The sequence below is a fragment of the Drosophila pseudoobscura genome, chromosome 2 (genome assembly GCF_009870125.1).
Source record: "Drosophila pseudoobscura strain MV-25-SWS-2005 chromosome 2, UCI_Dpse_MV25, whole genome shotgun sequence".
Taxonomy (NCBI): domain Eukaryota; kingdom Metazoa; phylum Arthropoda; class Insecta; order Diptera; family Drosophilidae; genus Drosophila; species Drosophila pseudoobscura.
In genome coordinates, this window is record NC_046679.1 from 1,706,062 (window position 1) to 1,721,879 (window position 15,818).

The window sequence follows — 15,818 nt, forward strand, 5'->3', positions numbered from 1 at the left end:
ATTTTATCTAGCTTAATTACTAGCTATTTAATGTATTTCTCTACTTACAACCGCCTTGCATCCTCAGCTAATCGAATCTATCACTCTAGCCCTGGTCACTCTAGCCCGTTCCGTTTCTGGCCTATTCACCACATCCACGCACACAACTACAGCCGCAGCATAACGCGTCGTCGTGTCGTTGGTGTCTACGTCACGTCGCTTCGAATATGTTTTAATTTCCTGCAACTGCAAGGCTTCACAATCGACACAGAATGCTGTAAGTAGATAAATTGTGATTTTCCCCGTGCTTGTTTGGCCACATCTAACAGCCAATCTCGCCGCCCCGCTCCCCGTTTGTGTGTCATTGCAGCCCTCAATTGCATAACAGCAGCATTTATGCATGAGTGTGTGTGTGTGTGAGACCGAAACACACCACACCACGCAGCCAGGCCAACTAGAGACGGCAGTAGCAACAACAGGGGCATCGGCTGCATCGACCGGGAGCCACGCCACGCGGTTTTTCAAATCACTGTAAAATTTGCTGCATTTAGCAGATACCCATTATCCTTGGATATCAGTACAAATACAGTGAAATTGAGAGGCTATAGGCTATATCGGACAGGCCGCATCAACCGCTAGAATGTTTCGCTGCTGACTATCGATAGATACTCGATAGTCGCGACCATCGCCACCAACAACAGTATTCATTCGAACAATTTTACATAACTACAACGCAGTCATCGTCGTACGACTCGAGTGATAGAGTGATATGGCCGTGTTCCTGATCAACGTCTGTAAATATAGTGGCTGCGGCATCACATTTCCAAGCTTAAGCGATCTAATATCACACATCGAGGACACCCATATAGGTGAGCACTTGTGACACGGGAGTAATCATTTAGTAGTCGCGTGATGCATCGAAGCGAGCGGTGTGTTTTGTTTATTTTATTTATATACCATATACAATGTATATACGTTTGCATACATGATGCGCGGTGCGGTGCGGCGTATCTGCATGTGTTGCGAGAGTGTTTGTGTGTGAGTGAGTGAATTGGTGTGCGGGTGTACGCCCGTTGTGTGGTGAATGTTGTTTCTATTGGACGATTGGGCCTAAAGCCAGTTATTAATGACAGTTCAGATTCTATTCGGGGGAAAATCGATGCTGACCCAGGCCTAAATATGCACGCGGCATGTACAATAGGCAGACAATTGCTTACCTGTGTGTACCTCACGCACACCTCGACAAGTACAGCATTCGATTGGTGTGCGCTTGCTCCTCTGGCCATGATCGGATACAACCATGTTACCATGTTGGTGCGAGCGAGCGCGTATTATAAGCAAAACAAAAGCAAGCAAAAAGCCGGTGATCCATTCAGGCAACAACAAACCAACAACACCAGTGCGATTGTGTGTGAGTGTGTGAACGTGTGATGGTGTGCGTGAGGCCAACACAGCATCTTGTACTATGGAACCGGCATGTTAAGCGCCCTTTTCTGTGACCTGTCCGCATGGCTTGGCTTGGGTTTTGAGCGCGCGCGTCTCTGTCGCGGCAGGTGTATCAGAGCAGCTATGCATTTGGCGAGTAATCGGAGATGCGGTCTACTTTCACAGACTCCCTGGTCGGTCGCCCACGCACAATTGTCCGAAGCTGGGCCTCTGAATACACACGTGACTGGGTTACGTCCGCCCTCCATTCTCCTGTGAACCCTAATTAATCATTCTGTATGTGTGGACTTGTACCGGCTGTCGGAACCCATTCCCCCTCCGAACCCCACCCCACCCTCCCTCCATTTGAGTGCATAGATATAAACAATTTCTAATTTTAGCGTGTGGGTGCTCGCTCAGGTACCTGGTTCTGGAGCGGGTATTAAAGGGGTGGGGTGGGCAGAGAGAAAATCAATAAAATTAAGCCCAGTGTTGCCACTTGGCTTCAATTGTGGGTCGCAACGGGGCTTGGGGGTTGTGTGTGCTGTGCGTTATGTAGCATCATGCTCAAGGGGGTGGGTAAATGGTGGTGCGGGGCATCATTTGTTTGTATTCCATCTATGTATAGTGTATATGTATACGCTTTCATGTAGGGGTGGCTACCCGGGGCTCAGCTGACTCGGTTACAGTTACGTTGGCAGCTGTTTTGTTGTTGCCTACGAGTGAGTGTGATAACGGTCAACATACAACAGCAATGGCGGCGTCGGCGTTGCCCGGGCAGGCTTTCTCCCTCTCCACGGCCCGGCCTGCCTCGGCCCGGGGCATTACATAAAGCTCGAGCATACGCCCACATGGCGTCTACTCTGCCCCTGTCAGTCGCATCCATCCCCCAATCCATTATCCATGTCGGTGTGACTTGGTTCCATTACGTGAACGAAGCGAACATTTGCCCGGATTATAAATGCCTATCATTTCATTATCTCGAAGGACATTTGATGCGTGGGCAGAGTGGGGTTTCGTTTCGGTTTGCCGTCAATGTCTTATCAAGCCCGCACGCTTCGTCGAGCGTTGGGCGTTGGCGTTGCCCTGGCAACATCGCCACATCCGGGAGACCTTCACGTTTGTCCTTTTCACAGTTGCCAGGCACCTGTTGGGTCCCAAATAACTGTAGTATGTTGATGTGTGTGTTTTTTGGGGGTGTAAGGAAGAACGCTTCGTCTCGCTTTTGCTTTTCGAAATTCGACATGGCGCCGGGTCACGAAGATAACATGATCGTTTCTGTCTGCACATTTGCAAATTCAGCATACAGACATTGCCAAAATATTCGTCAAGTCAACGACTTTTGCGTCTTTGTTTTTATCAAAATTTCAAAGAATGCTTTCGAATCTATTGGAAAGTTTTGTTGTTTTGCTGGTCTGATTGGTCCGTCCAAAAACAATGTGTACACTTGTTCGTCTGTGTGTGTTTGTAATTATTATCTGCTCGAAATTCTGCAACAAGTGCATGACTCATGGGTGGGGAGGGAGCGGCAGGAACGGCGGCATCTGCGTTTATTTTGTTTTTAAAATACAAATACGAAAGATATACTATACTCGGTATATAGGCAGTATATATTGTGTGTACATAGATCATATTGTTTGTTTAAAAGCTGTCTGTAAAAAATTCGAAGAGCAAGTAAGTGTCACCAACAGCGGGAGACGTGTGTGTGTGCGAGAGAAGGCAAGAGAACCGCGGAGAGACTGCCTGTGATACTGAGAGGGAATGCTTGAGGTTATCAACTAGCAAAAGCAACAAAAACAGCAACAAAATAATAACAATAATGAATGCAAAATAAATGTTGAACTGATTTGACCGTAGCAAATGACGCCGTGTGCGAATGGCACTTTGAAGCAGAAAACGCAACAGCAAGAGAGGGGGCGGTGGTGGCCGTGGGCGGGGCGGGGCGGCTTCTGTGCGATTTTGTCAGCCAAAATTGTTTTTATATGCCACAATCGAATATTAACATGTATCTTTGAGTAACTATGGGCGGTACGTGGAATTATGTGCGTAATAAACTCAATATCGATGTGTTCTCTTTGTATGTGTATGTGTCATCAATCGATTGCAAGGCACGTAGACATAAAATCATGGCCGCAAATGTTTTTAATCACCACTTGCCCTGATAAGAATAGCGTTAGCTAGCGGGGAGGGGAGTTCGTGGGGGTGTGTGTGGATTCTGCTAAATTAAGCATATGTTTCGGCATATGTTTTGTGTTTGCACGTCATTCAAAGTGAATCAATTAAAGTGCAGCGCTATCGTTATCGCCTGGAATGTGGGTGGCAGACAGAGCTGCAATCGAAAGATCGTTAAGGATAAACAGCTGTTAGGCCCCCGCTGTAAACGCTCTGTTACAGTGCAAGGGGCCTCTGGCTTTGAGTGACGTAATGAATGGTCGTGCTGACATACTTACGCACAAAAATGATTTAATTGACGAATGAAAGCACACACCCAAAGCCTATACCTATACCTATAGCTATAATATCAAGCGAATCAATCAAATGTTCAACGTTATCGCAAGATAATCGAATGTGGGAGGCAGGGCTGTAACTCCATGAAAAGGAAACGGTAAAGATAAGATTGTTAAGGATAAACAGCCCCAACTGTAAACACTCTGCTCTGTTACAGCGCTGGGTGCCCCAGGCCACACGATGAATGATGATCGTGCGCCGCTGTGACACAGTTTACGCACATACTGTAATTTAATTGAGAAATAAAGCGTGCACCGCTGTAGTAGTCCGCTCATGGAGGTTAGGTTACGCACACAATCCCAGAAAATCCGAAAGCGTTCAGCTTTTGCGTGAGAGCTGGGACAGATGGACGGCACCGGGCACCGGGCACCGGGCACCGGGCACCTGCGAGCTGCTGCTATTATGCACTCTCTGATTAAGCAAACTGCTGGGCTTATGTTTCGTTAAAACGATAAGATAATGTCCCGCGACTAGCAGCCAGACACATGAGCTGTGCTCGCTCGGCTTACCCCCCTACGGCCCGCTCCTGCAGTTGGCAGAACAGACAGAACAGAACCCTCACAAAATGCGTCAGCAGCGGCATTAAATTGGGGTTTCTGTACGTGCACTCTCGTCTGTTTGCTTATTTCAACATTTTAACAATAAATTACTGCTTCTGTGGGTCTGTGTGTCGGTCGTGTAGCCGTGTCGCCGTGTACCGAGTGCTTGAACTTGTTTCACTGCAAATACGAGTACAACAATTTAATAAATATGGGCGAGCCGAAATAAATTTGGATGCAGGTTTCTGTCGACCGGCCGGTCCGCCGGCCCGCATTCCTCCGATTCAGATTTGGATTCATATTCGAAATGTCATTTTCAATTAGCTCATCCCCTCTTTCGTCTCTTTTCTGTTTCCTCTCTCTCATCGCCCACTCCAGACTATGATCCTAAGGTGGTCGAACAGAAGGAGCAGGCCCAGCCTGCCTGCCTGCCCCTGAGCTACGTCCTGCGCTTCGTCACGGAGGACAATCGCAAGGAGGCCGCCACCTTCCTGGCCAACAACACCGCCCCACCTGCCACCAATAGCGGCAGCAATGCCGGCAGCCACGGCAGTGGCAATGTGGAGCTCAAGCGAAAGCTGGCCATCAAGCACCACAGCTACAGCATGTCGTCGTCCAATCGCAGCACCACGCCCACAGGTGAGTGATGACCGACCCCCATGACTCGCCTTGGTCCTGGAACTGATAATGTAATCTGTGGGTCTGCTCTTTTTTTGATATTTTAGGCAGTGAAATGGACGAGGATGAAATGGTTGTCACGGAGTCCGAGGACAGCAATGATTCCTGGACCACCGAGGAGTTTAGCTCCGAGTTTATCATGCGCTATGGCAGCAGGTTCGTTCTATCTTTCTAAATACCTCTAAAAAAGCAAAAGTTTTAATGATTGTAAGCCTTCGGCACTCTCCGCACATAGGCATTCCGGTGGCGGAAGCAATGGCACGCCTGGCAATGAGAAACCCTTCGCCTGCCCTGTGCCCGGATGCAAAAAGCGCTACAAAAACGTCAACGGCATCAAGTACCATTCGAAGAATGGCCACAAAAAGGACGGAAGGTAGGCAGTCCACCCAAAGGGGACTCCCAATTGGGCTCTAGAAACTCATAATTTTACTCCACCACAGAGTGCGAAAGGGCTACAAATGCCACTGCGGGAAAAGCTACAAAACGGCGCAGGGCCTGAAAAACCATGCCCTCCACACCCACAACGCGCAGCCCGAGAGCGTTCTGACCACCCAGCAGGTGGCCAATGCTGCGGCTGCCGCCGCATCTTCTTCCGTGAGTGGTGGCAGCACCAACAGCAGCTCCAATCCCACTCCGCCCGCCATCCAGCGCAGCAATTCTCCATCGCAGTCGCTTGGCTCGCTGAGCCCGTCGAGCATTAGCAACATGTCGAGCAGCGCCAGCAGCTGTCATGGAGGCAGCAGTCTGTCCAACAACAACAACAACGGCACCAGCAGTAGCAGCCAGAACACTGCCATCGTTGGGGGTGGCAATATGCTGCAGCAGCTCAGCACTGGGAACGTGGTCACCCTGACCAATCTTCCATCTCAGCAGCAGCAGCAGCAGCAGCAGCAACACCAGCCGCATCCACAGCAGCAGCAGCAGCAGCATCAGCATCAGAACCACCACCAGAATGGCGGCTCAGCAACAGGTAACAGCAACAACAATTTAATGCGCAGCACACTCGGTTTAGTATCCATTAAAGCCAATAGCCACAGCAGCAACAGCAATGGGAACAACGCAAATCCCAAGACTGTTAGCAACCTAATGGCTGCCAATGCAACGGCCAGTAAGATACTCAAACTCGCCACCAACGTGGCCAACGGTGGCTCTGTAGTGGCGCCCAATGTCGTTGACCAAGTAGTCAAGCAAACCACCAGCAATGGCCCGACGGTGATCAACAGCAGCATCAACAACGCCAACAAGATGCCGTTGCCAAACTTGGTAAACCTTGGCATACTCACGCCAGCCACATCGCCCACCAAAAACACCCAGACGCTGACCTTCACCTCCACGACGAATACCAGTGGCCACAACAACCAGCAGCAGCAGCACCAGCAGCAACATCACCAGCAACAGCAGCAGCTGCTCACTTCGCTCACCTCGAACATGCAGAAGCACCAGAAGACCAGCATACTGCTTCTGCAAGAGCCAACCACTCCCAGCCCGATCCTGCAGCCAGTCCAGGCACAACAGCAGCATCAGCAGCAACAGCATCATCTGCAACTGCAACAGCAGATGCAGCAGCAACAGCAACAGCATCATGTGCTGCCCATCAGTCCTACGAGCAGCGTCAGCGGCAACAGCAGCAAGAGCAGCTCGCCCACGCCACAACAACAATTGCAGCAGCAACAGCAGCAGCCGCCACTGATAAAGAAGGGAAAGATGGAGCCCATATCCGGCATAGAGCCGATGGAGACGGATGAGCCGCCGCTGAATGAAGCGATCTCGGAAAGCGTGGCTGCGGTCATAGCCACCATCGCAGAAGCCAGCAGCAAGGCAGCAGAAGAGGCGAATGTGATCTCAGCAGCAGCGGCAGCCAATGCTGTCTCCACTGTCACAGTGGCGGCCATTGAAGTTGTCGGCGCTGGCGCCGCCAACGACGAAACGTAGCCTATACTAAAGCAGCTACTGATGCATCGCCAACTGACGCTGGAGCCGCCGCCCGAGCTGCCCCAGCCGCCCCAGCAGCAACCGCCGCCGCATTGACATGCCTCGTATACGAAAAACAGATAGACCCCGACCCCCTGAAACATTCTCAAGCTCGTTGCAATCGTTCGAACCGTAGTTTATCCCTTAGTTAACTTAACCTATGACATGATATTAAGCTTAAGAGGCCGCCAAGATCTGAGTGGGCCACAAGTCACTCACCGAAACACCATTTTAAACATCGTACCATCGTAGACTGCATAGACTTGCTTAGAAAAGACCAGAGACAGGGATAAGTTCTGTATTTAAAATGTATTTGTAAACCTTGATTCTTCAAACCACAAGAATCCCGATCTATGAAGAGCAGAAACAACAAATCTGATCGTTTGTGCAATATTTGAAACAAGAGGGATTTATAAACGATTTATTATGATGATTATATGTAACAATGACTATCGCGCTTGTATTAAACTATTTACGACTGCTGATCTCCTTTTAATTTGTAATTAAACGTTTAATTTAGAAAATAGAGCCTAGAAGCAACCCCACCCCTCCGCACGAAGGACAAATTGTAATAATATACAAACAGCGGAACGCAATACTCTACTCGCATTAGAAACTCAATCATTTTATTGTCTTGCGGCCTATTCCTACTCGTATTCGACAACAAGTATTATTTATGTTTTAAGCATTAGCAAATTGATTTTAATTATACAATATCGAATTTTATGTCTCCGATTTGATTGGTCTATGAACGAGCTCGGGCTCGCACTCGAACCCGAGCCCTCCTACGTTTTAGTGCAATATTTTTGTTTAATTATCATTTCCATCCCTTTTCCTTTCTGTCAAAGGTGTTTGGTGGTTCTTTTTTCGTTTTGTGTTCTTTTGATTTTATGTTTTTTCGTTACTTCTTTTCCTTTTCTCTCTACCTATTGCAGAAACCTCTTACTCCTGCTCTTCATACAACCACAAAAGCACCAACAGCAACCACCTCCACACGACCAGCGAAGGCCCCAAGCCCAGTGTCAGTGCCAGTGCCACTATGGTTATTGCCGCAGCCACTGCCACTGCCGCCAAGAGGCCCACAGCAGCCGCTTCCTTCAGGCCATCGGCAGCCCCCAGCAGCGACACCACTTACTCCAGCTCTTCATACAACCACAAGAGCACCAACAGCAACCACCTCCACACGACCAGCGAAGGCGCCAAGCCCAGTGCCAGTGCCGCTATGGTTATGGCCGCTGCCGCTGCCACTGCCGCCAAAAGGCCCACAGCAGCCGCTTCCTTCAGGCCATCGGCAGCCCCCAGCAACGCCACCTCCAGCCGGAGCAGTAGCAGCAGCGGGAGTGGAAGTGGAAGCGGGAGTGGGATGACGCCCATGCAGATCTCGCCCACCTTTATTGAGCACAAGTATTCGTCAATAGACATCAAAGAGAAGTTCTTGTCCACCCTGCGAGCGGCCACGGCCGACAGCGTTGCCTCGTCGGCCTCGGCGTCGGCGTCTCCCAAGGCGCCCGATGTGGTGGCACCTGTGGGAGCAGGCGGTGGCCTGCGGGGCGTTGCTGTGGGCCAAATGTGCGCGCTGCAGAACGAGCACATACATCAAAATCTCTTCAAGAAAACCATAAATTGAGATGCTGGAGTGCGGAGAGCGGAGGGCGGACTGAGCTGATCGCCGCGTAGAGTTGGCTGTGATGAAGTAGTAACTAAAAACTGACTAACAAACCGAACCGAACCGAATGGAAAGAATGGCAGAGCAAGAGGATTCGTCAATGAGGTCGATGAGGGAGTTGAGGTGGAGGACCAAGAGATGGAGGATGCAGAGGTAGAGATAGAGGGAGAGTGAAAGAAATTATTATGAACGCTGCACCGCAAACAAAATCATAAGAAAACTTTTCCACTTGTCAAAGAAAACAAAAAGGAAAGAGCCCACAAATACGAGAGTATCTTTAAAACGAAAGAAAATTCCATGCTTTTCGCAGATAAACACACACACACAAATTACACTAATCTCAAAAATATTAACAAGGAAATTGTACATAAAATTGGCCACCTAAGAAATGCTTCTTCTAAACTGCATTAGAAAATTCTTACAAAAAGTTCTTACAACAAAGAAAAGAAAAAAAAACTGAGAATTGTACACACAAAATTTAGAAAATACATTTGAAGATCCTTCTTCAACTAGTCATTATTGTAGTTAAATTAATTCTTTGATTTCATGCATGCATCAAGAACCTAAAAACACGACAAAAAACAAAAAAAAAACAAAAAACAATGCGCACCAACTGTCTGGGAAACAAAATCCTCTGAACTACATGAAGGAATATATCTAAGAGGAGGGCCAGGGCGTGAAAGTGTTGGCCCATACCATCTAGTTTTACCAATTGGCTAACGAATACCGTCGCTTACTAGGAAAATTCCACATCGCGAAGCCCTGAACTTGCCAAGATCCTTGTGACTCTTTGTGCGAGCCAATGGAACGATTCAAGATGGAGAATGTCGAATATTTCAAACAGAAATTAGTTAGCTACAAATTTAGGGGAACCCAACGAGCCCCGAGCCCACGAGCCATCACGCGTCTGGTGATGGCAACCGTTTCCGCTTAGGAGCCACAATAACTCTACAGTAGTTATAGTATTATAATTATAGATAACGCTATGGATTCTTATACGATTATATATATATATGTGTGTGTGTAAAGATTGTAAATGTATACCTAATTTATAAATTATAATTGTAGCTTTTTGTGAGTGCGTTTCCGTGCATGTATTGTAATTGTAATTGTAATTCATGTATAGCTATAGATTTTGAACGTCCCTACAATAGATCTACGATATATACGATTATATAAAGATATGTGTGTGTGCGCGTGAAATATATGTATATTGTAACGTCGATTTGATGTGAATTATTTCATTGTCAAGCGGCGGAGGTGGAGAAGAAGAAGTATTGCATGCATGCCTCCAAAATTCAATCGAACTTCCTAGCCTGTGCATCGGGCATCCCTAAGAACTCAAAACAGATCAAAAAAACAAAAACAAAATGGAATGACATTTTTAACATAAATTTACATCAATCGTACATTGAGATAAAACTCAATTTAGTCAGCCGCCAAAACAAATTTTTCAGAGCGCATTTCGCAGACGCGCAGCGTCTTAAAAAACAACATACTAAATAGTTCTGCGTCCCTAATAGATACTAAAGAAAAAGGAATCACACACACATGGGTAGACACAGATACAGATACACATACATACATCTATATACAATATACAATATCTTTAAGAACTCACGCTTAAGCGGCGACTCCCAACGGAGCGCCCTAGTTTAGCCAAACGTCTTTTATATAGAACGGAAAAGGAAATGTGAGCAGAAACGGAACGGAAAGGTGTCTTCGGCACACCGAAGCGCGGAGTGTCCCGGCAGCGTGTGCCATTCCCTGCCGGGGCACGCTCCCTAACTTTCGGACAGCGGATAAATCAACTCAAAACCCTCTAATGAATACAATAAATGGAATATGTATATTTCTTTATATATATATATATATATATATACTATATACTATACACATATACTTCTATATGTTTAAGTGTATGTCATCTTATATAAGACTGCTGTTATGTTCGTAAATATATTTAATATATGTATGTAAAATTAACGAAAAAACAAAACAAAACAAAACCACACGCAAACGCAAAACAAAAAAAAACCAACCTACGATAAATCAGAAATAACTATTCAGAAATACATAATAATAATAATAAAAATACAAATAACGAAGAAACGCAAAATAAATGAATAGATAATGTATTCATACTCTACCTATATACTATATAATTGTATTGTAATTGTAATTTACTAAAATCGTAATTATATGTAGAGAATTAACTGAAGCCTAATGATAAACAACCATCGACATCCAGCATACAAGCAACTAATCCCGTGCGTACCCTGCAGGATTTGCGCACCGCAGAATTTCGACGAACGTAGTCCTTCTCTGAAGACGCATCATCATTACCGAGTATCATTATCATCAACCACAAAACAAAAAATCATCAAAATGTAGTAAAATATTCTCTTTTTGCTTTATGTGATCTATTACATACATATACATACAACCACATATACATATGTATAATAAAAATGTCCTTGATAACGAATCTTAATTGAAACATTTGTGGATTGGCTTTGAAATGGGAGAAAACGAATGATTTAAGTGGTCACTTGGGAACTGGTTTAGTTAGTCGCGCGTCATGCGGCAAGTCCCCTCGGCCGGTTGGGCGGGAGGATGCCAGCCTTCTGCTGGTGTCGCATGGCCACTTGATGGTGCATTCATTTCATATCAACGTCCAAATATTATTATAAAGAAATACTTGGTTAGTTTTTAACCGAAAGATAAAGGGGATATCCATCCGAGCCTGAGGCAAGTAATCACACAATTCTCTTGGCATGCGTACACATAAAATGGTAATTGTTTATTAAAAGCAAGCTGTATTCATTTTATAACTAGGAATGTTGCTGCTACTTTCGTGTCTCCAGCAGTGAAATGCAGCTGCAGGTCTTGGCTAGCAAGTTGCCATCATTGACAATGTTCTCTTTCTTCTGCAGTTCGTAGAGGCTGTGCAGATCCCGCTGCTCGAAGGCGCAGTCGATGGCCTCCTCGAAATAGCTAAAGGAGATTGAAGGTATACAATATAAGATCTTTCAGTGCATGGTAATGGTAAGAACTCACTTTGCTCGAGTAAACCAAAGAACCTTGCGGTTCTCGCGACATCGTGGGATGTATTTGCGCGCTTCCCTGGCATTGCCGGGCTTCAAACAGACCTCAACGAAGGGCTCATAGCCAATGGGGCTCTTTTTGCTCTTGGAGAACTTCTCCAGTTCGTCCCACTTCTGCTGCTCGGCGAGGGTGAGTATGCGCAGCCACCAGAAGCGACGATCGGGCACCTTGTAATCGTTCCGTATCTTCTCCGCCTCCTTCAGCTCACCCATCAGCAGCAGTTGCTCGATGGTGTCGTGCACGGACAGGCCGTTAAGGCTGGCATTGTATTTGGCGCTCAGCGTCTTCTGCAGCTTGAAAAGCCGGCTCGTGTCGGCACAGAGCTCCGCCTCGACAGTGCATCGCGCCTGAGTGTAGGCGTTTCCAATCACCGACAGATTCGACTCCAGGTCCTTGTTCTCGATGGCATTATTAAAGTGATACTCTGCGATGGCCTTCTGGTCGTCCTCTGTGTTGTATATGCCATAGAGACCCGCACGGTTCGACTCCCGCATGATTTTCTTGTACATGTTCAACGCCAGCGGATGATCGCGGATTGTCATCTGTGGGGTACCATTGCCATCATTAGTACTTCCCTCAGAAAGGAAATCTATGCAACATCTGTGCTGTTTCATATCTCCGTAGCAGCACGGATCTACATCGACTAACCTTCTCGAGTTCTCTGCTATAATCAACCGAGGTTCTAAAACTCTGCCAATTCACAAGCTGTCTTTATTAGGTTTCCCAACTAAACTGGATTTCGTCTTATCTGTCTAACCTTGTAAACTAAGGAATTCCACTGGGAAGTCATTTGCATCCGGTCTATCCTTATTATTAACGAAGCTAAAAGAAATGCGTGCGAGAACTAAAATCACACAAGCACTCAACTAGTGCTCGAGCTTCTCTTCTCTTCGGGTTCATTAGGAACGCTTTTCAACTCCTCTGGTAGAATCCAAAACCACCTTACCGATCTAGGCTAAAACTCATAGATCTACCATCGTAGAATATGTAATAGGGTAATGGTACAAGCTTTTTATCGGTACTGTGGTCTCTCAAACTATTTTGCGGTTCCGTTCAGACCTTTTCGTATTTTCCGGCCTGTCCGCTGGCCCTGTGCTATGCATGATGCTATGCAGACCCTTAAGAGTTCTATGTAATATTTACAATACCCCCTACCAGTCTGTGTCTCCTGAAATATCCATTAGCATTTCATAGTTACGAGAATCTTGATTCATCAAATTTGTAAAACTGTTTTCCCTCTTTCCCAATCTACTATATTTCCCTTTATTGTTAATACTTTAATCTATTGTTACCAGTGAATTGAAGAAATGAGAAAACGGTTGGATTTACGTACATGTAAATTGGACAGCATCATGTGCATCTTCATTTCCAGAAGAACTTTGGTGACTAGTTCCGTGTCGCCCGATTGTGTGGCACTGGCCACTGCTCTATCGAACTTGCGCATCTTCAGCAGCAGCGGCACATGCAACGAGGCACGTGGCTCCAGCTCCAAGAGCTTGATGGCCAGATCATCGCGTCCTGCTTGATGCGCCTTCTCGGCAATGTTGCAGAACGAAATTCCTTCGACGGTGGGATTCTTGAACTTTTCCGTAATCTTGCGGGCCACCTCGCCGTCATCTGCAGTGAAAAGTGCCTTAGAGAGGGGGGTTTCTCGCTGAGATTAGAGTGTTACCCACTGGGATCATTCATCACTTTGTGGTAGGCCCAGTGCTCGAGGATCCAGGATTCGGGCAGATTCAGATGCTTGGCCACTTGTATGGCGACGGCATAGTGTTTGCGGAATACCAGGCGACTCAGGATGACCTCCGGATTGAGATGCGAGAACCTGCAAGGGAGTCGTCAGCCGTTTAGTCTCTCCTTGATCCAATGATAACCTACTGTTTGAATGTAAGCGGCATGGCAATCCTCTCGTGTCGCAGCGTGTTTAGGACTCGCAGTATCCGCATGATGCGCATATACTCGTCGGGATTGTGGCCGAATATGAAGGCCTTGCCGAAGTTTGCAGTCTGTGAATGTAGGAGGAGTTACGCGAAAGTGGTCTTGGAGAGCTTTATGGAGCGCTCACCCTCAAGAGACTCTTCTGCGTTTCGGTACAGAACTCAAACGAGGCCGCTTCAATGCACTCGGTGACGGCCAGGTCGATCCTGTCGCGACACATGCTCAGATATTCATCCGACTTGTAGGACTTCTCCTCGAACTTCTTCTGCGCCTCGAACAGATAGCTGGCCGGTTCCTGGCTGTTCACCGCAAAGATGTTCTCCACGCATTTCGGCAGCCGCTGGATCATCTCGTGCGAGCTCTGGGTAATGATGCGGACGCCGTCCATTTCGGCCACCAGAAACATGATCGGATCGTAGGGGAAATCGCTACGATCGGCGTTGCGATTCACGATCAGCAGATAGGAGGGGTAGGAGATGACCACGGCGTCCGCCTCACTGTTGTCGCTGTTCATGATCCACTCCATCTGCAGGGGCATGTCCTTGCGGCCCGTGTCGAACTCGGAGTACTTCTGGCGCATGTCGACACTGCCAAGCCAGAGGAGGCCCGTATTCGTGTAGAGCGCCAGATGCTGATGATTGTATGAAACGGAGATTTTGATAATCCGATCGTGCGGCTTCTCGAACAGATTGGCGGTGATGGTGCCTACGGTTTCACCAGGAAATAGCTTGATCACCTCACGCTCCCGTCCCAACAGGCAGTAGCTATTACGTCCTTCGGTTACGATCTCCCAGCAGGAGCAATTGATGCTGGAGTCTGTACGGGAAGGAAAGTGGCAAGAATTAAATGGCTTCTATGGTTCATCTTTGAAGTTTTACTGGGAATATCTGGTAGCTTTCGCTCTGTCTTGCTACTGTTTTGCTTGAGAAATATCCGGCCGGACGTTGTCATGACAGCCACTCCAGTGCCAGCGGAGGACTGAAACACTTTGGCCTCCACAATCTTTGTGACGCTCGCCTCGTCTCCAATACTGTACAGCTCCTTCTCCTTGCCAAACATGTCGAAGACAAAGACTTTGGCATTCTCCTGCACGCAAATCAGCTCCTCCGTGTCAGACCAGCCCATGGCAATGAGCTTGCCATGGTTCCACTGCAACAGAAAATATGTTACCGAACATATTCTTTATGGATTTCTTTTCACTCGCTCACCAATATGTGACCCGTTTCCCGGCCGGTGGTGTCGAAAATCCGCACCATTGGTCGGGCGGTGCCTTTGACAGGCACTAGTTTGGTTGGATCTCGTATTGCTGCCAGGGGACCGCCATAGGGTGCCGCTGCCACCTGCATGTACTCCAGGTCGAGATCCAGCGGCCAGTCGGGCGTCGCCAGCTCCACTTTTCTGTTGCGGGGGCGTATGCATAAATGAATTGAGTCCCTGAAGAAGCACACAAGCCAGCACTTACCTGTAGTAGTCTGGCCGCACCTTGAACCACTCGCCCGTATTGTACATAATAGGCATGGTGAATTAATTGTTTATAATCAATCAGCCGAATATATAAACAATTACATTCGTCAGTATATTTACGGTACATTTTTAAAATGATCCGATATATTTGGGTATATTTCTTGGGGTCAGACGGTATATTTTATGGATAAATCCGCGGTCACTCTGATTTTCTTGCCACCATGTCTTGCTCACACACCTTGCAAATTTTATACTTTTCATAGTATTCCAGTATGTTCCAGTATATTGTAAGACTGAACTCACCCTCTTGTTCAATGCAATGTAAAAACCGTGTAGAAATGACATTTAGAGCCATGTGCCAGGCCAAATCGAATTCTAATTCGTGATCAGAATCGAATGATCGTATGCCATAAAAAATTCAATTTTTTCAGAAATGTCGGAAACATATCTGTCAAAAAGTGGATAACGGAGGTTTTCACACTGGCGCTTCCATAGAGGCTTACCGTCTCTTAAATGAGACGGTATGTTTCGGTATATTTCTG

The 15,818-nt window shown here is 47.0% G+C and overlaps 2 protein-coding genes across 3 annotated transcripts; one reads left to right on the top strand and one right to left on the bottom strand.

Moving 5' to 3' along the window:
- The first annotated feature begins 90 nt into the window (after positions 1-90).
- LOC4800351 (myb-like protein AA) lies at positions 91-11,144 on the top strand. 2 transcript variants are annotated; one of them, XM_003736144.3, is made up of 7 exons: positions 96-256; positions 350-848; positions 4,830-5,090; positions 5,177-5,285; positions 5,365-5,502; positions 5,570-6,099; positions 8,036-11,144. In XM_003736144.3, exons 2-7 carry the CDS (start codon positions 749-751, stop codon positions 8,725-8,727), a joined length of 1,830 nt encoding a protein of 609 aa, XP_003736192.3. In that variant the 5' UTR covers positions 96-256; positions 350-748; the 3' UTR covers positions 8,728-11,144. The 2 variants fall into 2 exon arrangements, with proteins under 2 accessions (XP_001357563.3, XP_003736192.3); XM_001357526.5 differs by lacking the exon at positions 8,036-11,144 and having other exon boundaries at positions 91-256; positions 5,570-7,826.
- Positions 11,145-11,536: 392 nt separating this feature from the next.
- Positions 11,537-15,451, bottom strand: Vps16A (vacuolar protein sorting 16). The gene is made up of 9 exons (XM_001357525.5): positions 15,275-15,451; positions 15,021-15,210; positions 14,691-14,961; positions 13,940-14,628; positions 13,753-13,880; positions 13,551-13,699; positions 13,208-13,491; positions 11,827-12,416; positions 11,537-11,763 (listed from the first exon to the last, which is right to left on the bottom strand). Exons 1-9 carry the CDS (start codon positions 15,328-15,330, stop codon positions 11,616-11,618), a joined length of 2,505 nt encoding a protein of 834 aa, XP_001357562.2. The 5' UTR covers positions 15,331-15,451; the 3' UTR covers positions 11,537-11,615.
- Positions 15,452-15,818: the final 367 nt, after the last annotated feature.

Bases quoted from the DNA above. Each gene is read 5' to 3' on its own strand.
- LOC4800351 (XM_001357526.5), top strand. From the start codon at position 749: ATGGCCGTGTTCCTGATCAACGTCTGTAAATATAGTGGCTGCGGCATC. The intron at 5,286-5,364 runs GTTCGTTCTATC...CTCCGCACATAG, and splicing joins ATCATGCGCTATGGCAGCAG to GCATTCCGGTGGCGGAAGCA. The intron at 5,503-5,569 runs GTAGGCAGTCCA...ACTCCACCACAG, and splicing joins GGCCACAAAAAGGACGGAAG to AGTGCGAAAGGGCTACAAAT.
- Vps16A (XM_001357525.5), bottom strand. From the start codon at position 15,330: ATGCCTATTATGTACAATACGGGCGAGTGGTTCAAGGTGCGGCCAGAC. The intron at 13,700-13,752 runs GTAGGTTATCAT...ACTCCCTTGCAG, and splicing joins ATGCCGCTTACATTCAAACA to GTTCTCGCATCTCAATCCGG. The intron at 13,492-13,550 runs GTGGGTAACACT...TTTTCACTGCAG, and splicing joins CAAAGTGATGAATGATCCCA to ATGACGGCGAGGTGGCCCGC.